The 21944-nt window shown below is 42.5% G+C and overlaps 1 protein-coding gene across 13 annotated transcripts in view; it reads left to right on the top strand.

Annotated features, from left to right (window-relative positions):
• The window catches only part of CLIP1 (CAP-Gly domain containing linker protein 1), a 125735-nt gene that overhangs the window by 71213 nt on the left and 32578 nt on the right, over window positions 1-21944 (top strand). For 11 of the 13 annotated variants that reach the window (XM_036823897.1, XM_036823890.1, XM_036823884.1 and 8 more), the window contains 9 exons: window positions 1196-2140; window positions 3703-3819; window positions 6496-6553; window positions 7087-7170; window positions 8081-8237; window positions 10098-10263; window positions 10362-10577; window positions 16253-16369; window positions 18496-18602. In XM_036823897.1, coding sequence (XP_036679792.1) covers window positions 1196-2140; window positions 3703-3819; window positions 6496-6553; window positions 7087-7170; window positions 8081-8237; window positions 10098-10263; window positions 10362-10577; window positions 16253-16369; window positions 18496-18602 — 1967 coding nt within the window. The remainder of the gene's footprint in view (window positions 1-1195; window positions 2141-3702; window positions 3820-6495; window positions 6554-7086; window positions 7171-8080; window positions 8238-10097; window positions 10264-10361; window positions 10578-16252; window positions 16370-18495; window positions 18603-21944) is intronic. The other 2 variants (XM_036823895.1, XM_036823896.1) reach the window with 1 other exon arrangement.

The raw sequence follows: 21944 nt of genomic DNA on the forward strand, positions 1-21944 counted from the left end.
AACTGGGCCTGCACCGTAGACACACGTCCCAGGCAACTCACACGCACACTAAGGTCGGAGAACCACTGGGTTAGGGGAGCGAGACATGTACGTCAAGATGGTGAAGGAATTATAAAATCTAAAAGGGGGAGGGACTCTGTATAAGATTCTTATGTATCATTGCAGGTAAGTAATCATTCTTTCTTTGTCCTTTTTAAAAAAGGTTAGTAAATTAGTTCTTCTTTATCCACTTGAGGCTTTTTTTCTACAGTTGTCATGGTATTCACTGAAACATTTCATAGATATTTTTACACCTTTAACACCAGTGCTATCCAACAGAATTATGACATGAGCCACATATATATAATTAAAAATTTTCTGGTACCCACGTTAACATACTTTTTTAATACGTAAAAAGGAGCAGGTGAAATTAATTTAATCATATATTTTATTTATTTAAACCAATATATCCAAACTATTATCACTTCATCATGTAACCAATATAAGAAATTATTGGGAATTCCCTGGCGGTCCAGTGGTTAGGACTCCGCGCTCTCACTGCTAAGGGCCCAGGTTTGATCCCTGGTCAGGAAACTAAAATCCCATAAGGCACGTGGTGTGGCCAAAAAAAAAAAAAAAAGAGAGAGAAAGAAATTATTAACAAGATATGTTCTGTTTTTCCCGTGTCTTCATTATTTGATGTATATTTGACACTTGGAGCCACGTTTCAAGGGCTGAGTAGCCACGTGTGGCTAGTGGCTGCTGTACGGGACAGCACACTTCTGTAAAGTCACTTCCATCAGATAGACAAACGTTCATACACCTTGGTTGAAGTAGGCAAAATAAGGATTCTTCTTCCAGAAGGCAGATGTAAGAGAACCTTGAAAGGTACTGTTTCTATTAACTTACTACAGTTAATGGGTACTTTCCTGATTAAGGTTCTTTAAAGGGAAAAGAAATATTTTGGGGGTGAGTTAAACTCAATTTTATTTTCCTTTAGCATCTCAAAATGGTGAAAAGTTTGCCAAAGACTATAAATTTGATTTGGAGCTCCCGGAACTGGGCTTAAGCCATTATCACAACTAGATTAACACATAGACATTCTTGGTGGCTTGACTGCTGCCTGAGCTGGGGTAGTGACTAAAGATCTTTAAGGTTAAAGAAAATCATCAGTGATTTGTTATTTAAATGATCTCTCTTTCTTTGCTGATACTAGGTGGCCACAGTGTCAGAAAAGTCCCGCATAATGGAACTAGAAAAAGACCTAGCGTTCAGAATACAGGAAGTAGCTGAGCTGCGAAGGAGGCTGGAGTCCAGTAAGCCTGCTGGGGATGTTGACATGTCACTCTCCCTTTTACAAGAGATAAGCGCTTTGCAAGAAAAGTTAGAAGCCACCCATGCTGACCATCAGAAAGAAATCACTTCTCTGAAGGAGCATTTTGGAGCCCGGGAAGAAACGCATCAGAAGGAGATAAAGGCTCTTCAGGCCACCACAGAGAAGCTTTCCAAAGAGAACGAGTCACTGAAAAGCAAGCTTGATCACGCCAACAAGGAGAATTCGGACGTGATAGCTCTGTGGAAGTCCAGGCTGGAGACCGCCATTGCATCCCACCAGCAGGCGATGGAGGAGCTGAAGGTGTCCTTCAGCAAGGGGGTCGGCACGGAGACGGCAGAATTTGCCGAGTTAAAAACGCAAATAGAGAAAATGAGACTAGATTACCAGCACGAAATAGAAAATTTGCAGAATAAACAAGACTTGGAAAGGTCCGCTTACACTAAAGAGCTCGAAGCCCTGAGGGCTAAACTGATGAAAGTCATGAAAGAGAAAGAGAACAGTCTGGAAGCCATCAAGTCGAAGCTGGACAAAGCGGAAGACCAGCATCTAGTAGAAATGGAGGACACCTTAAACAAATTGCAGGAAGCTGAGCTAAAGGTAAAGGAGCTAGAGGTACTACAAGCCAAATGCAATGAACAAACCAAGGTTATTGATAATTTTACATCACAGCTCAAGGCTGCCGAAGACAAGCTCTTGGATCTTGATGCTCTTCGGAAAGCCAGTTCCGAAGGTAAATCGGAAATCGAGAACCTTAGACAGCAGCTTGAGGCAGCTGAGAAACAGATTAAAAATTTAGAGATCGAAAAGAATGCTGAAAGTGGCAAGGTTTGTATCAACATCCTCCATCTTTTTCTTTTCCATTTCTTGTTCTTATTTTGCATTGTATCTTATTTTTCAGTTGAGGTAATTCATCCTCCAGATTCTTGACTTAGTTAAAACTGGTGCTAACAAATTTCCCAGTTGAGTATAGTATCTTCTGAGTATTCTGAGTATGGTTTCATCTGAGGAGGTTAGAGAAAATAATGGCTCAACTCTGTGGATTGATCCCGGTTTCCTAGTATCTGAATACTTTATTACTATATCTCTGGGCTTGCTGTGATCTCCTGTTTAAGCTTGGTTCCAGTCTATAAACTTTTTAAAATAGAGAACTCCCCAAAAATGATGGCATTGAGGTGAATGAATTGAAAGAATAAGATAGAAACTTGTAAGATCATCTCCTCCTTTCCCACCTACATAACTGCCTTGTCCGTAAGGTTACGTGTAAAACAGAATGTGAACTCCGAGAGCACTTGACTGGTGCGAATTAACATGCTATGATGAATAACGTTCACAGCAAAATGAAGGTGAAGAGCCTGGAGCCCTTTGCGTTGCTACTTATGTCTCATTGGAGTTTTTTCTGTGTCACGATGAGAATGTGATCTAGTCCCTGGTTTTTTGAGGAAAGACTGGACAAGTGTGCTTTTGATCAAGGCATAGGAAATGATGTGAGACATTCACTGGCTACCTTTCTCACTAACTAGCCTTGCTAAATGTCATCTTCATTTTTAAGGATTGTTCAAGGAAGGAACCCTTTTTCCCAGTCCTCCTGCCGCTAGTGGAGGCGCTGGTATTGATGCTGAATGTTCTGAGCTTTTTGCGGGAGAAGCTGCTCTATTGGCAAAGAAGGGAGGGTTGTGATGGTTAAGTGGGGAGAGGTGAAGACAGACAAACAGCAAAAATTGCTAAGTAACGTTAGTTGAAGATGACAGTCATAGGAAATTTTTCTCAAATCTCCTCACTTGGTTCTGAAATACCAATCAAAACACAAAAATTAAATTAATATGGAATATGCAGCTAATGTGTTGGTCTACTTTTTTTACATTAAGACTTAATGAAAGCCAATTTCTAACGACTGTTGTGTAGTACATTTTTAAAATTTTATTTTCTATTTTAAATGTTGAAATACTTTAAGCGTGTACAGAAATACAGAAAATGAAACACAGTCCGCAGGAATCCACCATTCCTGTCTTAAGGTTTTCTAAAGTCCAGAAGATGAAATTGCTCAACTGTCTCATTTAGAAAGTAAGCATCTGTACTCTCTGCTTTAGAGCATGCTGACAGTCCAAATTCAGGTATAGAAAAATACTCTTTTGATTATTTAAAATTAGCCATTGGGCAATCTTATCTAGAACTGATTGTATGAAAAGTCATTGGCTTCTTAGAATTAAAGACAAAAAACCAAAAAAAACACCAAAACGACTTTTTACCCATGCCTTTATTCCTTTCAGTTTTGTTTGGTTATGTTTGTATCTCATACATTTTTTTATATTTGTTTTATGTTTTCTTTCTCGTTCTGTTTTGTTTCCTTTTGCTCACTGGTTTCTGTACCATGTAACTCTGTATGTTAGGCTAGTAGCATCACCAGAGAGCTGCAGGGAAAAGAGCTAATGCTTAATAAACTTCAGGAAAACTTGAGTGAAGTCAGTCAAGTGAAAGAGGCTTTGGAAAAAGAACTTCAGATTTTGGTAAGTACCTGTTGGGAATCTGAATCTCAGGGTTTCTGGCCATTCAAGTTGTTCCCGTTTAAAAAACAAAAACTTCTATAAAGAAAGACGTATTGCACCTATTTCCTTTCTCTTGCAAAGTATTGGTTGGTTGATGAATAACTTGAGAGGAATTGGATCAAACCCAAACTAGCAATAAAGGTAAGTATTACTTTTTTTTTTTTTTTAATCTGTCCTTTGCCTCTGGTAATGCATTGCTTTGGCATGTTATTGACTACTTAGTTTCACCAAACACAGGAACCTTTCAAGTTACATACCCAGCACATTAGGTTTCATATATAGTGAGGTCTCGCCCTATGCCTTGTCCTACCTGCCCTGTGACCGCAAGCCAGCAAGCTCTCCTGGACCATCGGCGCCCTCTGGTAGCAAGGCGGGGCGCTGTCTAATTAACGAGGTCAAGCTCTCCTGGACCATCGGCGCCCTCTGGTAGCAAGGCAGGGCGCTGTCTAATTAACGAGGTCAAGCTCTCCTGGACCATCGGCGCCCTCTGGTAGCAAGGCAGGGCGCTGTCTAATTAACGAGGTCAAGCTCTCCTGGACCATCGGCGCCCTCTGGTAGCAAGGCAGGGCGCTGTCTAATTAACGAGGTCAAGCTCTCCTGGACCATCGGCGCCCTCTGGTAGCAAGGCAGGGCGCTGTCTAATTAACGAGGTCAAGCTCTCCTGGACCATCGGCGCCCTCTGGTAGCAAGGCAGGGCGCTGTCTAATTAACGAGGTCACAGAATTCTCTCTTACAGCTCAGTTTATTCCTCCTCAGGAAATTACTTTTCCTTTCATATATATCCTCTTTGCTTAATCCCAGGTGGTAGGACATTTTTTGTCTTTTTCTCAACTGTTCTCCCTTCTGCCTTGCCTCCTACATCAAAAACACAAGCTTAGTCAAGGCTGATAACCACGGGCAGGTGCCAGTGATACCCACACGTCATGGGAAAGGAGAGGCGTAGGCTCATGGAGAAAACTTGATAAGAGAAACATTAGCTATGAAGGGTCAGTTGTCTTGGGTCTTACATGCACCTTCCCGTTCTCCACGTTTTACACTTCTCTGCTAATACCTGTGGTGAATAAAAGTGTTTGATTTTTGGACTTCCCTGGGGGTCCAGTAGTTGAGACTCCATGCTTCTAATTCGGGGACACGGGTTTGATCCCTGGTTGTGGAGCTAGGATCCCACATGACACACGGCCAAAAAAAAAAAAAAAAAAGTGTTTGATTTTTTTTTTTTCTTATTTAAATGCCAATATTACATATTTCTACTTTTAAAATGTTAACTATATAGCCGCACTCTTCATTATGGTAGCTACTGTCTATATATATGGCTCCATAAATTTAAATTAATTAAAATTAAATAAAATATAAAATTCAGTTCCTCAGTTGCACTAGCCATGTTTTAAGTGCTTAGAATCCACACGTGGCCAGTGGCTGCTAATTGAACAGCACAGTTTCATTGTAGAGAGTTCTATCAGACAGTTATGATACAGTGTATTTCAGCTACATATTGAGAAAAGTTGACCTGGAAATTACTATTTTTCAATATGGTGTCCTTTAAGAAAATGTGTTTTGAGTTTCATGTCATTTCTCTGTCCTCCTCCCCAAACTTTCAGGATGCCTTACTTTTTTTTAAAGTTAGAGTATTCCTCTGCGTCCTCTGAAAACATGCCACCTGAGGTCTGGCTTTGGGAGCAACACAGGTGGACAACTTGTGGGCTTTGATGGACTTGTGGCTTGTGAGCCCATTTTTAAACTAAAATATTAATTAATTAGAAAGACTCATTTAAAAATTCACTTGGTGTATCTAGCTCAAAGTTCATCTCAGGAAAATCAGGAGAGTGGTTTTATCTTGCCCTCCTGTCATGTTTAGAAAAGATAGTGAGTGAGCGATGGACTTTTTGGTTTAAGGTAGTTGACACAGATCTGGTTTTAAGATACTAGGTTCTGACTATTCTTAGATGTAAAACATTTCAGAACTCAGACCCACAGACATAGAAAACAAACTATGGTTACCAAAGGGGAAGGGCTGGGGGGAGGGATAAATTAGGAGTTTGGGTTTAACGTATACACACTGCTATGTACAAAATAGATAACCAACAAGGACCTACTGTGTAGCACAGGGAACTATACTCAATATTTTGTAATAACTTATTAGGGAAAAGAAGCTGAAAAAAAATATATATATAACTGAATCACTTTGCTGTACACCTGAAACTAACCCAACGTTGTAAACCAATTATACTTCAATGAAAAAAAAATATTAAAAAAAAAACAAATTTCGGAACTCTGTTCACTGTCTCAGGCAGATTTCTGAAGAGAGGTTCTGCTACTTGAGGGTTGCAACATGAAGAAAAGGCATACATGTGGCACCACGTGTGTATCCACACATGCATATACTGACATGTGTGCATATCCACACGTGTACAGACATATGTGCATACCCACACATGCAGCACACATGCAAACCTCACTCGTGTGTACACGTGCACAGTATGCATACGGTAGTAATTGATGCCTACATGTTTTAAGCGTAAGTTAGCTTTAATGAAACAAAACTAGCAACAAAAAATAGATAATGTTGTAGTCATAGAAACTTTTTATTTTTATAATCTGAAATCTTTCTATTCTGAACGTCCACTTCTTTTTCTTTAGAAAGAAAATTTTGCTGATGCTTCAGAGCAGGCAGTCTGTGTTCAGAGAAGTATGCAAGGTATGTCTTAGCAGAGTATGAGCAGCTCTCTTGTTCTCAAGCTGGAGCTGGCCTTTGGTGCATAAAAATAGATGCTGCCTGTAGCCTAATTTCACCACCCTGGAAGTTCCTGCAGCGCACAGTAATACTGGGTTCCCTTGGCTTCCTGAAGCCTCAAGCTCCCATTCATTCTTTCTTCTTTTTGACTTAAAGCTTGCTCCATATTAAAATGTAGGTGTACTTGGGAAAGGTATTGTCTTACTTAAGCTTAAGTCATTGATAGCTTTATTGAGTTTTAAGTGGAAGGAGGAAAGAGATGCCTGGAAAAGGGATGCCCGGTGCCTGCCTAATCTACAGATTTGGGGAGACAAGAAAGAGTTGCTTGCTTGTTTCTTTAGGTTCGTTATTCAGTGGTTTGATTTGTAATGGGACTCTTTAGTATTCCCGTGATCCCAAATCTCAAGCTTTTGATTTGATTTGGTTTTAAGACAGTCAAGCTTTAGATGGCTTATTAACTATGAAATGTATTAAACTTTTAACTTCATCCCAAATAGAAACTGTAAATAAATTACACCAAAAAGAGGAACAGTTTAATGTGCTGTCTTCTGAATTGGAGAAGTTGAGAGAAAATTTAACAGGTAAGAAGACGTCTCTACACATTAAATGTAGTAGGCTTCCTAGGATTTGAGATAATTTTAGTGTGTTGTTACAGCATATTACTATTCAGGCATAAATTCTTCACTCGTGTTATATTGTGATAAAATACTTGTTTGAGGTCTGTAAACCTTAGCGAATTCTCTCTGCCTTGTTTTCAAACAAGTCAGAATCCACCCCATCTCACTACTCCCCCTGCTGTCCTTGATCCGAGTCAACCAGCATCTTTAATCGAAGCTGTAGTAGCAGCTGGCCACCTGGGCTGCCTGCTTCTGCTCTGACCCCTTCAGTCCGTTCTCAGCCCAGCAGCCAGGGGGATCCTTTCAACATCAAGTCAGATCATGTCACTTCTCTGGTCAGAATGGCCCAGTGGCTCCCATCTCACTCACAGTAAAAGCTGTGGTCCTTACTGTCATCAGGTCCTCTTATCTCTATGATTTCATCCTGTACTCTTCTTCCCCTTGTTCCTTCCACTGCAACCATATTGGCCTCCTTGGTGATACTTGATTGTCAAGCATGTTCCTGCCTCGGGGCCTTTGCACTTGCTTTCCCCTCTGCCTGCATTCCTCTTCCCTCACTTCCCTCAGGGTTTTACTTAAATGTCACCGTCTCAGAGAGGCTCTCTCTAAGATTTTAACCTCCCCGACTCCTTCCTGACTCCTTTCTCCGCTTGTATTTTTCTCCCTCTTAGCACTTAACCACTATCTATTGTACTATTTATTCTCTTTATTTATCTTGTTTATTGTCTGTCTTCTTTGCTAGAATGTAATTTTCATGAGAGCAGGGATTGCTATATGCACATATTCCCAGAGCAAGGCTTGGCATACAGGGTGTAGGTAATACATTTTTGTTGATTATAACACAACAGTGCTATTTTTTTCTATATATATTCAGATATGGAGGCACAATTTAGAGAGAGAGAGGAAAGGGAAGAACAGTTGATAAAGACGAAGGAAAAACTGGAAAACGACATTGCAGTAATAATGAAAATGTCAGGAGATAGTTCTTCTCAGCTGACAAAAATGAATGATGAATTACGTCTGAAAGAAAGGTATGTATGAGTATTAATAAGAGCGCCTGCTTTGGGTTAGGCCCTCAAGCAAGGTCTGGGTGGGAGGGGAGCTGAAATCTTAAGGACTGTTAGGTTTTAAAGTTGCCTGAATCTCATTCTTTCTCTGTTATCGCAGTGTATTGCAGACTTTCTGGTGACTTGTAAAGAAAAGGTAGTAGTTTACCAACGGCAATAACATCTTTTACAGGCAGTTAAAAATATTTTTAGGGACTTCCCTGGTGGCCCAGTGGTAAAGAATCTGCCTTACAGTGCAGGGGATGCGGGTTCGAACCCTGGTCAGGGAACTAGGATCCCACATGCCATGGGGCAACTAAGCCCATGCACCACAACTACTGAGCTCTTGCGCCTCAACTAGAGAAGAGAAAAAAATATATATATATATTTTAACCTATTTCAGTGGGATGATAGATAACACGTGTGAAGAACTGATCACGTGCCACACGCTCTGCTAACAGCTTTGTGTAGAGTATATTTTCTAGTTCTCCTAATTAATAATCCTCTGAGGTGAGTGTATTATTGTTCCTATTTTAAAGAAAAGGAAATTGAGGCTTAATGAGGTTAAGTAACTTGCCTGAGGTTTCGGATCTAGGTGGTCTGGTCCCAGAGCCCTTGCTGCTCTTCATCACTACACCCTACTTCCTTAGCGCTAAAGCTTCTTTTTTTTTTTTTAATTATTTATTTATTTTTATTTATCAATTATTTTTGGCTGTGTTGGGTCCTCGTCTCTGTGCGAGGGCTTTCTCCAGTTGCGGAGAGCGGGGGCGACTCTTCACCGCAGTGCGCGGGCCCCCCACCATCGCGGCCTCTCCTGTTGCGGAGCACAGGCTCCGGACGCGCAGGCTCAGCAGCCGTGGCTCACGGGCCCAGCCGCTCCACGGCATGTGGGATCTTCCCACACCAGGGCTCGAACCCGTGTCCCCTGCATCGGCAGGCAGACTCTCAACCACTGCGCCACCAGGGAAGCCCCTAAAGCTTCTTTAATCGTAATCTCTCTTCTCGTCTTTATTCTGAGACTCTCATTGCTTTGATTTTTTTTTCTTTTAATGGCTGCCCTATAAAAATCAAATGTTTATTTTATAAGGCAAAAACTTTTAGAGGACATATTAGCCCCGGTAGACTTCTGATTCTGAAAGCATTAATACTTGGCAGAGTTAGTTTACGTCCAGCCGTGCACTCACGCACGGCTCAGCGTTGGTGGGTGACGGGCAGATGGGCCTTGGTTGGCCGACTGTGGCAGACCTGCTGTGAGGTGGGCACAGCTGCCCAGGCGGTTGTGGCACAGAGCCTTGGAGAAGTTGCATTTCTGTCGGTGCTTATCCAGAGGCACTGTCCAAGTTTCCTTCCTGTTCTCCGGTCCATGAGCCAGCCTTTTCTCCAGGTTGATGGCCCTCGTACATCTTTGTGGGATCACGTGGTTCTCTTTGAGCTAGAACGTCACATTATTGTTATTTTCGTATCTTCTGTTCTCAAGCGACCCCAAAATGAATCTTTGATAATCTAGTCTGCTAAAATTTGGAAACCTCGAAATACTTACCTCCTCTAATGTGCTTACTTTTCACTCATTTTTCCTTATTGATCTACTGACATAAAATAATAAATGTTCACAGTTAGAGGAGTAGTTACTCTAAGGTATTTGTAACCATCACAATTGTTAAAATTATTCTTCAGGACAAGTCAGTTTTTGTTTTTGTTTTTGTTTTTTGCTTATTTCAGATGTTACTAATTGCTCATAACATTTATAATCATTAAGACAATTATTATTAATATTTTAAAGTACAACTCTAGAATTTAAAGTACTCTTTTGAAAAATCTGACGCCTTGTATTGAAACTTGTTCTAGAAATGTAGAAGAATTACAGCTAAAACTTACCAAGGCTAATGAAAATGCAAGTCTTCTGCAGAAAAGTATCGGGGAAGTAACTCTCAAAGCTGAACAGAGCCAGCAAGAAGCAGCTAAAAAGCATGAGGAAGAAAAGAAAGAACTGCTGAAAAAATTGTCAGACCTGGTAAGGAGAGAATCAGTGGGACTGCTGGCTGGCAGGGGAGGTTGGGGGGCAGAACAGACATGGCCAGATGACTCACTCCTGACTCGGGGTGTCTGCAGGAAAAGAAAATGCAAATGAGCCACAACGAGTGTCAAGAGCTGGAAGCCAGGTATGAAGAAGCCAGTTCTGAGACACAGGCCAAGCATGAAGAAGTGCTGCAGAACCTCCAGAAGATGCTGTTGGACACAGGGGAGCGGCTGAAGGCCGCACAAAAGGAGAACAGTGACTTGCTGCAGGAGATGGAGGAGCTGAGACGGCAAACCGACAAAGCCAGAGTACGTGGTGGCGAGAATCGTGTGGTCGAATTACAGTTTGCTTGCGTTCCGCGTCAAGGCTGCAAGGGGGCTTAGAAAGCAGCAGCACGTGGGACGGGTTCAGTGGCCGTTACCAGTGTCGGCCCTCAGAGTGCGTGGCAGGAGGGCGAATTACATGTCCTGTATCTTCAAGTGCTTTGTACCAGCCGCTGTTCCTTCTCAGGGAGGGTGACGGCTACAGGTCTTTCCCCCGAATGTACTGTGTGGCCACCACCCCCTACGCGGCTTGCTCCCCAGCTGTCACGAAGAGTCTGCTGTTGCCTGACCTCTGTCTGCCTGCCTGTAGTAGACTCTTTGTTGCGGGAAAGCATGTTCCTCTAACCTTGGCCATCTTGCTGCCACCTTGCACCAGGGTTAGGAGAGACATCTTGCAGAAAAGCAAGAGGCAGAGGCCACGTGAGGCAGGTGGGCAGGGAATGGAGCCTGGTTGGAGGAACAGAGCTCTTAGAGGATAAAGTAGAAGGGAGAGCTCTAGAGAGGGCTCTCGCATGTCCCCAGGAAGGCACTACGAGCTCATCAACAAGGAAGCTGGATTTAAGGGCTGTGAGAAAACATCCTACTGCTAAGTAGAGTAGAACTTGATACACTGATTTTCATTGTATGGTGTCAGGATCGTATCAGTGTCCCAATATGTTTTTTGACTCTGGTAACGTAATGAAGTTCAACCCTCCTAACTCCCATCTAAATTGCTCAAAGAAAAGCAAATACTTGTCTTTAATTATTTTTAATGTGTCAGAGAAATGTTTATATATATATATATGAGTTTAGTAGACAGAAAATAGAAAAGAGCATACATAGGACTTGAAACAGAGCCCATTTAAAACTTATAAAATTAAGTGTAGCATGACATGTAATACATGTCATGTATAAGATGCCTAAATTTTCTTTCTTCTACATGCTGTCCATCAAAGCTTTCTCTTTTCCCTGCGATGTGTCTCCAGGTTTATGAACCATTTAACAACTTGATATCATTTCCAGAGTTTTTGTCCTTGTGGTTCCCTTTATCTGGACAGACTCTAGTTTTTTAGTGTTTCCCTTAAAATGTTGCAGCCTGCCCAAACCACAGCATTCTAGTGGTTTGTGTGAAGGCTCATTAATTGTGTTTGTTGTTGTTGTTGTTGTTTTTATAAGGATCATTTGGTTAAAATGCCAGGGTTGTTCCCCCTCCAGAGTTGTCTGCATCTCCGATTTCCGTGAATCTCAATGTTGTCAACAGCAGGGGCTCAACAGACTCTTTTGAGAATCTGATGAAACCTTAAGATATTTTCCCCAGGAAAGCTGGTATATGCACTCAACCAGTTTTAGATGAAACCTCAGGAGATTCGTGGAGCCCACAGTGCTCCCATGTTCGCTCGTTTAAGAGCCAGTGAACTATAGCTGTGCCGTCCAGTACAGTAGCCACTAGCTACGTGTGGCCATTTAAATCTAAATTAGTTCAAGTTATAAATTCATCCTCTCAGTCGCGAGCACTGCACGTGTGGTTAGTGGCTACCACAATGGACAGCGCAGATAAAGTCCATTTGTATCATTGCGGAAAGTTCTGGACAGCGCTGGTAGAGACATTGTGGTCAATTTACTTTATAAACCAATACACTTTTTTAAAGCCCATTTATTTTGGTTGCCAAAGACTAGAAAATTAGTCTGTATTTTTACTAAGTTATATGTAATATTGAAGCTAAATCAGTCTCAGGCCAGGTCCTTTAGTAAGTAAGGCTCTTCATTTAGTTTGAAAAGCAACAGTTTATAATACCTTGCTCTTCCTCCTCTTTTTTGGTTAAAGTATACTCACTTTTTGTAGTTCTTTAGATTGTGTTTTAAAAAATTCTATGAATCCCTTCTACAGTAGAAACAATTGGATAATTGGAGTGGCAGGAAAGAATTTCATGCCCTGACATCAAAGTCAAACTACTGTTTGTATCTTCTAGGTGTCTATCAGGAATACTTCAAAAGTTGTTTCAAAGATAAACCAATAGATATATCAGCACTTTGCAAAGCTAAACTTGCTTTGCATTATCCTTTTATGGGCTCTGTTCATCGAGTTTCTTTCCCCTGTTATCCAGATAGTTTCTATGACATTTATTGTAAAAATTTTTTTAACTTTTATGGTTTAGGTTACATTAAGTTATTCGAGCTTGCATTTGTCTGCTTGATTTCATTTTGTTTCCATTCTTTCCATCTTTTGTTTCTGTAGTCGCTAACTTACTTATTAACATCAGCCAAAAAAGAAATTGAACTAATGTCAGAAGAGCTGAGGGGTCTGAAATCAGAGAAGCAGCTTCTTGCACAGGAGGGAAATGCTTTAAAGTTAGAAAAAGGCTCACTTTTGTCAAAGCTTGTAGAGGTGGAGGCCAAAATAACTTTACTTCAGGAAGACCAACAGAAGCTATGGTCAGTAAACGAAACTCTTAATTTAGAAAAGGAGAAAGTCTTAGAAGAAAAGCAAGATGCCGAAAAGCTTTATCAGCAGGAGCAGCTCAATAAAGCAGCTTTGGCTGTTGAGAGAGAGAAATTACTTAAAGAAATCAATAACGCACAGGAAGAACTCTTGAAGATAAATATGGAAAATGAGTCTTTGCAGGCTTCCAAAGCAAGCTTGCAGGCACTCACAGAGGAACTCCAGTTCAGCCAAGATATTCTGATGGCTGAGTCTAAGAAGAATCTGGAAGAAAAAGATCACCTGGAGGATCACATCAAGAAGCTTGTAACTGAAAACCTTGCGTTGGCTGAAGATAAAGATGAAATTATTCAGAAGCTTCAGAGCTCCTATGAGGAGCTAGTCAAAGATCAGAAAAGCTTGGTGCAGGAGATGGAAAATCTCACAACTGAGAAAAAGTCAGCTTTGGAGAAACAGTCAGGTCTTGATAACATGTGCATAGCCTTAAAGATCGAAAGAGACCATCTCCTCCAAAACAGCAAAGATCTGCAGTTTGAGAAGGACATGCTGCTTCAAGATCAGGAAAAGCTGAATGCCAGCCTGGAGGCTGCCCTCCAGGTCAAACATCTGCTCAGCACGGAAGCCAGTGGGCTCCGCGCGCAGCTGCAGGAGGCCAGCAAGGCTCTGAGGGAGGCCGAGCTGGAGACTCTGCAACTTCAGGCCACAAACACAAGCCTCACCACGCTGCTGGAAGAAATGAAGACCAGTCGGGAGATCACAGACTCCGAGCGCGTCCAGCTTCTGCGTGAAAGAGAAACCCTGGCCTCGTCCGAGAGAAGGCTCTTGGCCAAAAAAGAAGAACTTCTAAATGAAAACAGGCTCATCACTGAAAAACTCAACAAATGCCCGGAAGAGGCTGCCCACATCGAGATGAACCTGAACGAGAAGGTCACTTACCTGACTTCCGAGAAGGAGGTGGTTTGTCAGAAAATCACTAAGCTCAAAAAGCAGCAGGATAGTCTCTTGAAAGAAAAATCTGTACTGGAAATGCAAAATACAGATTTACTTGCAGAAAGGGAGAACTCCGTCAAAGCCATAGAAGACCTTAAAAAGAAATACGATCAGGAGTCTGCAAACAGAAGAATCATTGTGCACGAGAAGATGAAACTGCTCGGTAATCTCGATGCCCTGAAGAGAGAGCTTCAAGAGAGAAAAAAGGAAAACCAAGGACTCGCAGCCACCAGGCGTGATCTCGCTTTGATGCTGAAAGAGGCTCAAAATGCCAAAAAGACTCTAGAGAAAGAACACGCTAACGTACTGCAAGCAAAGGAGAGTTTGAACGCTGAACTCAAGGCTTGCTGTTCCGAAAAGAACATCTTGCTGAAGGAGGGGTTGAACCTGCAAGAAGAGTGTCAGAAGTTAAATGAGAAGATCCACATGATGCAGCAGTCCCTAGTCCTGGAGAAAGAAGCCAGGACCCAGGACAAAGAGTCATCCTTGTGTGAAAACAGCCAACTCCACGGGAGAGTGGTTCTCCTGGAGCAGGAGGTGGGGGAGCTGAGGGTGTGCACCAGGGAGCTCCAGTCCGAGAACTTTGTGCTAATCCAAGGCAAGGCCAACTCAGAGCAGAAAGTGGCGGAGATTGTTAAGGAGAAGGAACTCTTGAGCGCAGAGACGGCTCAGCTGGCCGCCAGCATAGAGACTCTGAAGAGCGATTTTGCTGCCTTGTCCAAATCCAAGCTGGAACTGCAGGAGCTGCACAGCTGCCTCACCAAGATGCTGGATGACCTGCGGCTGAACCACGAGGTGACCCTGGCCGAGCGGGCCAGGGTGATGCAGGACAACAAGAACCTCCTGGCTGAGAACAGAGAGCTGATGCTGAAGAAGGACGAGCTCCTGAAGGAGAAGGAGAAGCTGGCCGAAAGCTACTTCATCCTTCAGAAAGAGATCAGCCAGTTGGCCAAAACCAACAGCCATATCTCAGTCAACCTGCTAGAATCTCAAAGTGAAAACCGTATTTTGAGGAAAGACAAGAGCAAGCTCACTCTTAAAATTAGAGAGCTCGAGACTCTGCAGTCCTTTACGGTAAAGTGGGAGGTTCAAGTGCTGAGCACCTGGCCTAACCCTGTGCACTAACCCTGCAGTGGCTGAGGGATTTGTCTTTGTTTCCAAAGAAGGAGACCCACCCCATTTAATCACTGGCTTAGATATCTCAAGCTCTTTGTCACCACCTGAAAGGGCAACTCTTTACTAAATGTCTAATAGCAGTTGTCCCTCTCCATTAGAAAAAATTGCAAACTGTGAATAAAAAGGATAGATTTTTTTAACGTAGGGAGAATTTTTTTGTGAAAAAGGCAACCGTGGTTCTTAAAGGCTTAAGAACAATAGTAAAATGGGCACGTTAAAACAATGTATCTTCTATGTGACTTTTAATTGTTTCATTGTGTCTCTTCATTTGGAATTGGAAGATTCCAGGGAAATCTCCACAGTTGGTAACAGGGAAGGTATAAAGGCAGAATTCCCATAAATTTTATTAGACCACATGAAATTGTAATAAGCAAGTGCCTAAAAAGATTTTAACTCACTTAGGTGATTTTTTTCAATATCTTATCAGCTAAGGATTTGTTTCCATATGCATGTTATCTTTTTTATTCACAGCCATGCTTATGTTCATTACCTACAGCTTCTCATCGACTTTGTCATTCAGTGCTTCTCATTAAACGCTTGAGCCTTACACTGTAATTGCCCAAATAATTTTTATTTTTATTTGAGAAGTTCCCAACCTAAATTCCAAGTGATCTTGGAATTCCCCGAATTCCCCGAATTTGAGATAGCAAGAATAGTGTTTTAAATTTTTAACAATAAATATGATGAAGAGAAAATTCGGCCACATAAGGATGTTACTCTGTATTATTGCTAAGCATTTCCCTCAAACATAAGTCAGAATAGTGAGCACTGTTGTTAGTGGAACTTGGAACTTAGAAAATGTAGGTTTAGAGGGGTCTGAAGAAACACAAATTGCATATTACAGTTAGCCTGTTGAAAAAATGGCACAAAAAGGGTCTATAACTTTGTTCTGCTTCGGAGTAAAGACCTTTGATGTCTTGGTCTGTCTGCTTCGGCATGGGATCAGTGATTGGCTCGCTGTCTCTGTGTGATTCCCTTCACCACACAGACCCTGAGCCCTATGGCCTGAGCGTTAGTCACCTCCGCGGGTTGGTGAGGGGTGCCCTCATTTCTCACAGTGCTTTCTCGTATTTAGGCTGCTCAAACAACAGAAGATGCCATGCAGATAATGGAACAGATGACCAAAGAGAAGACAGAAACTCTGGCCTCCTTGGAGGATTCCAAGCAAACAAATGAAAAACTGCAGAACGAAGTAATCAGATTTAAATGGCTTTTTGTACAAAGGACAGCTTACCGACTTCATGGAGTGTTTGATCACTAACTCAGGATTGTTTATTTTTTGAAGTGTGGCCTTACACAGGTTGGATCTATGTTAGTGGAGTCGAACGTACACCGGGATGATAATGTTAAATAAAGTGTATTACTTCATTACTTATTTAGTAGGATCAACCTTTAAAAAAGGAGGGGAAAACCCTAACAGCGTGGCTTTCTGTGATAATTGTTCAGTGATAGAACTAATGAGAGGAGGTACTGATAACATTCTCCAGCTTTTGTATTTTTTTATCTTAAATCACACATGCTTTTTTTCTCAACTTTCTCCCAACTTTGAGCCACTGAATTCCATCCCGCAGCCCTGAGTTTGACATAGGCCTTTTTCTTGGCCTAATTCAGTACTGGTTCCCTTTTGTCTCATTTTGAATCAGTCACTTCTGGGTCTTGGATAGATTTGCGGCCTCAAGATAATTTTGATTCTGTCCAGAAGTAGCATTTCTTATTCTTGCACCTTCCTTTGATTCCCAGTACCCCCACCCCCAGCTCATACCAACCCTTTCTTTCTTTGGAAAGCTGTTACATAAATCTCAAGCAGATTGCTTCGCCGAAATAGTTATGTGAAGTTTTGTAGAACTTGAAATGCTTTTTAAAGCGATAGTCAGGTAAGAGGTTAAGAAATTAAAGCCAGGGAAAATCCGGAGAGCCGCATTGAATAGCTGCTATAAAGATCAGACCTTCTCATGATGGAAGGTCAATGATTGAAAGCCATAAAGACATGAACATTTTGAGATAATTATAGGGTAAATAAAACTTGACATAGAAAAGAGTATGTTTATAAAATTGATGACTAATAAGAACCTGCTGTATAAAAAAAGAAAAATAAATAAATAAAAATTAAAAAAAAAAAAGAAAAGAGTGCGTTTAGGAAATTGACAGTCCTAACAGAAGAGGACATCAGCTGAAAATATAAAGGCATCAAAAATAATAGGTGATAACCAAAATTAGAAAGTAAAGTAAATGAGAAGATTTTAGGGAATGTCTCTAACCTTTGAAGATAGATTCAGGGAGAACCATGTGCTTCTAAACCATACCCCTTGGTGTCTTGTTACAGCCAGAATACAGACTGGAGGGATCAGTTTTCGGACCCACTGAACGTTCCATGAATCTGGAATGTTAGGGGGCATTACAAGGGAGATGGTGGTGTTGAAACTAGCAAGACACTTTCTAGGGCTCCTGACTGGTAGCAGGTGACAGGACAGAAGCACCTTTGGCTGTAGAGATAACGATACACGTCCTAGAAAGCCAGCAAGGCGCCAGAAGCACACCCTGTGTAATGGATCACCCGTGAAGAGCTCCCCATCCTTGGGGGATGCACACCTCGAACTCCAGCCACCTGCCAGAGCCTGTGGTCGGTCACATCCCCACTCATTCTAGTAATGTGTCTGGCTTTCCCACCAGGGGCCAGGACCTAGGCTGGCTGTGTCCCCCATGGGCAGGTGATGGGGCTGAATGTGAGTGAGTGGTTTTCAGTCTCACTACATGACCTTTTCCTTTTCAGATTGAAGTTGAGATGAATAACTGAATCTTTTCCTATCTACAAATATCCCAATAATTTTTATAATGAGGACCATAGAAGTTTGGTACTGACATTGAAAAACATCTTATCCTAAATGACTAGTCTTTGGGGAAGAAAGTGGTTTATTTTCATTCCAGAGAATTAATTCTTGCTGATGGCATGCCTTTGCAATTTCTTTTTGGTTTTTTTTTTAAGATGGATTATACATGAATAGCAAGTTCAATGATAAATTTTGAGAATTGTATACAAGGTGAAAGAAAACTTTTGCTTTAATTTATGTAGCAATTTAGTTTGACATTTTGGCCAGGTGTACAGGACATGTCTGACTAAAGTAAGGGGGAGGTTGCAGTTTATAATAGACTTGATCATTTATAATCTCTTCACCCAGGTGATCTTTTTGTTTGTTTGTTTGTTTTGCAAATGACTAATTTCACCTTTCTAATGCACCTTTTCATGAATGATTTGTCTATCCAGTCATGTGATTGGAAAATGAAATAATTTCATCAAGTTTTTTTCTCTTGGTGTTTAAGTTGGATACACTTAAAGAAAACAACTTGAAAAATATGGAAGAGCTGAACAAATCAAAAGAACTTCTGACTGTAGAGAACCAAAAAATGGAAGAATTCAAGAAAGAAATGTAAGTTTACCTCCTTTGAGAGAAATTATGGCACTAATTTAAAATTGCAAAAGGGAAAACAATGCTAATTATTTTTAGAATACTTGACAAGTACGTAGTCAAAAGTAATAGTCTCCCTCCTGCCCCCCGAACGCTGTTGCAAACCCGAGAAGTCACCCCTGTAACGTTACACTGTGAAGTCAGAACTATAGCTAAGTTACAGGATCAAAATGAAATGTGTGCTGGCTGATGAGTTAGGACAGCTGGAATTCAAATGTGACTTGGTAAAGCCTTATGAAAATCCAAGGGGAATCAGAGCTTTTTAAATTTTTTATTTTTTTTAATAAGTATTTTAATTAATTTATTTATTTATTTTATTTTTGGCTGTGTTGGGTCTTCGTTTCTGTGCGAGGGCTTTCTCTAGTTGTGGCAAGCGGAGGCCACTCTTCATCGCGGTGCGCGGGCCTCTCACTGTCGTGGCCTCTCTTGTTGCGGAGCACAGGCTCCAGACGCGCACGCTCAGTAGTTGTGGCTCACGGGCCGAGTTGCTCCGCGGCATGTGGGATCTTCCCAGACCAGGGCTCGAACCCGTGTCCCCTGCATTGGCAGGCAGATTCTCAACCACTGCGCCACCAGGGAAGCCCAGAGCTTTTTTTTTTTTTTTTTTTAATTAATTAATTAATTAATTTAATTTTTGGCTGTGTTGGGTCTTCGTTTCTGTGTGAGGGCTTTCTCCAGTTGCGGAGAGCGGGGGCCACTCTTCATCGCTGTGCATGGGCCTCTCACCATTGCGGCCTCTCTTGTTGCGGAGCACAGGCTCCAGACGCGCAGGCTCAGCAATTGTGGCTCATGGGCCCAGCCACTCCGCGGCATGTGGGATCCTCCCAGACCAGGGCTCGAACCCGTGTCCCCTGCATTGGCAGGCGGATTCTCAACCACTGCGTCACCAGGGAAGCCCGCCCAGAGCTTTTTAAAGTAGTATGCTTACATGGTAGCTAATCTCAACATTAGGAAACATCAGACCCTCTGTGAATCAATCCCTCAAAACTCTTTCTATAGGGAAAAAAAAAAAGCATGTACTTTTGAGATTGTCAGTAGTCTTGATTTTAAGAGTAATCTAATCTGGCGTGGAAATTAAAAGAGCAGAATTTTGGGAGACTCTTTCCAAACAAGGTTCACCCATCAGTCTGCTGCCTAGATTTCAGGCACACAGGCTGCCCATGTTTCCTTTGTCAATACCACCTTTCGAGTTTGGTTCTTATAATCATTGCAGGTGGTTATTTATCTGGCATTGTAAGTGACAGTTACAGAGTAGATTTCATTTTGCTTATCTGTTCTGAGAACTATACTGTATCAGCCATGTGAACCTAAAATTCAAAGCCAACTAATCTGGTGAACATTTGAGTATGTCCTTTGTTCTAGGTACAGTTAAGCTAGGAAGGATACAAAGGTGAATTGCATGTGGACCCTGCCCTCCGAGGGTTTGTATTATTTATTTCCAGTTTTGATCAAACGAATAGATGAGATTCAAACACAAACAAAAGCACCAGTTCCAAACTGCTGTTCCCAGGTCACCATCCTCAATACTATGTGTTGATCAAGCTCGGATTAAATTAGTATACTATGTCTAGTTCTTCTGAGAGTTCTTAAAATCCTCCTAGAAATGATCTCATCTGAGCTGCTCATCTGAGGGGATGGACAGCTCACGACATTGATGGTGGATCCTTTTGTCAGTCTTGGTTTTAGTGATGTTTCTCTGGGTGGTGTTTAAACAGCTCCCAACGGTTCCTTTTACACCGATGTGTACGTGCACAGTTGTGGTGACCGGCCACCAGGAGAGGCTTGAATCTCCTGGTCTGCCGAAGGCAAAGGGCACAAATAGAAACGGTCACTGTGATAGGAAAAACGAATTCAAATCAGTTCAGAGAGGATGGGTTCAGCTACAGTTCAGGGTCCTCCCCGCTCCCCGGTGACACAGTAGCTCTGCTCACCTGAGTGTCTGGAGCCCATCATCTGCGTCACAAAGGCAGCTGGTGAGGGAGGATCTGAGCGTCGGGAGAAGATACCCTCACCACGCCCCCTCTGCCATCACCCCACTCTGAGCTCTCTGGGCCGTGCTGGGTAGTGGAGGGGTGGGACCAGAGGGGACCCAGCTGAGAGGTGGAATTCCTGTCTCCTGCAGGGCTATCTGGGCGTCTCCTGTAAGGGTCGTCGCACTGGTCTAGCTTTAAGTGTCACCCTCCTCACTCAGTCTCTCTGTCATGTCCCCCACCCCACTCCGTGTGGGGTGGTTTCACCCCTGCCGAGAGGGAAGCTCTTTCTGCGTGCCCTTCTTTGAACGACCCCATTGAATAAGGAAAGCTCAGCCTCGGGCCCCCGGCCGCAAGGGAGCGGGAGCAAAAGCCTGTGGGCCGCGCTGCCGTCCACCTCACCTGCGCCTTCCTCCCCGGGCCCGGTTCCCGGGTCTCTGATCCCTGAGCGGGGAGTTCAGGCCAGGGGAAGCCAGACCACAGGGCAGACAGGGCCTGCGCTGCTTCTGATTGTCCTGGCCCAGCAGGGCTGCGAGAATCATGCCTTGTGCCAGTAACTTGGCCGGTCAAGGCCGGGACTCTTAGCAGGACGGAGGGGCAGTGGGAGACACAGCGGTGACATACGTGGGAAGCTGCTGGAAGGAGGTGTGAGGAGTGGGTTGAAAGCGCCCCCCGCCCCCAGTGACTCATTGTTCCCTGCCTGAGACTTGGCCGCATTTCAGGGACCAGCTGATATAAATGTACTGTGTCATGAGAACAGTGCTTCTTAAAAAGAAAAAAGCAGTCCTTTTACTGTTCCTTAGTCTTGTTCCCCGGTGCTCCGAGCTAGGGAAGGAGCAGCTGTTTGTTTTTCGAGGTTTAGCACGTACCTGGGATCTTCATGGCCTCTAGAGCTTTTCAGGTGTTTCTCTTCACCTGCCAGGACACCTATGCAGACCCAGGAGTTCTAACGGGAGCCACCTCCTACAGAAAGTTGCCCTCTGCCCTGGAATCCCAGCATTTGCAACTAAATGTTCCTTTTCCTCTATGTCACTTACTCAGCTGGTTTTAGGAAAACTTGATTTTGGTGAGCCAGCTCCTATTTTTAGTTGGAGAGAGAGAATAAAATGGTTTCTCTCTGGTGTGTAATTTTTGACTCTCAGGGAAAACGATATAAGCCATCTAATTTTTGCCTTTAATTACTCACCTGGCACAGTAATAAATCTAGAATATATTTAGCATGGTAATTAATAGGTTTATGATAGATTCCTAAGTAGAATGTCTGCAAGTCAATATTAGCAATGTTTGCCTCTCAGTTTTAAAACTGCGACAGTCTCCTTTTCTGTTGCAAGAC

The sequence above is a fragment of the Balaenoptera musculus genome, chromosome 14 (assembly GCF_009873245.2).
Source record: "Balaenoptera musculus isolate JJ_BM4_2016_0621 chromosome 14, mBalMus1.pri.v3, whole genome shotgun sequence".
Classification (NCBI taxonomy): Eukaryota; Metazoa; Chordata; class Mammalia; order Artiodactyla; family Balaenopteridae; genus Balaenoptera; species Balaenoptera musculus.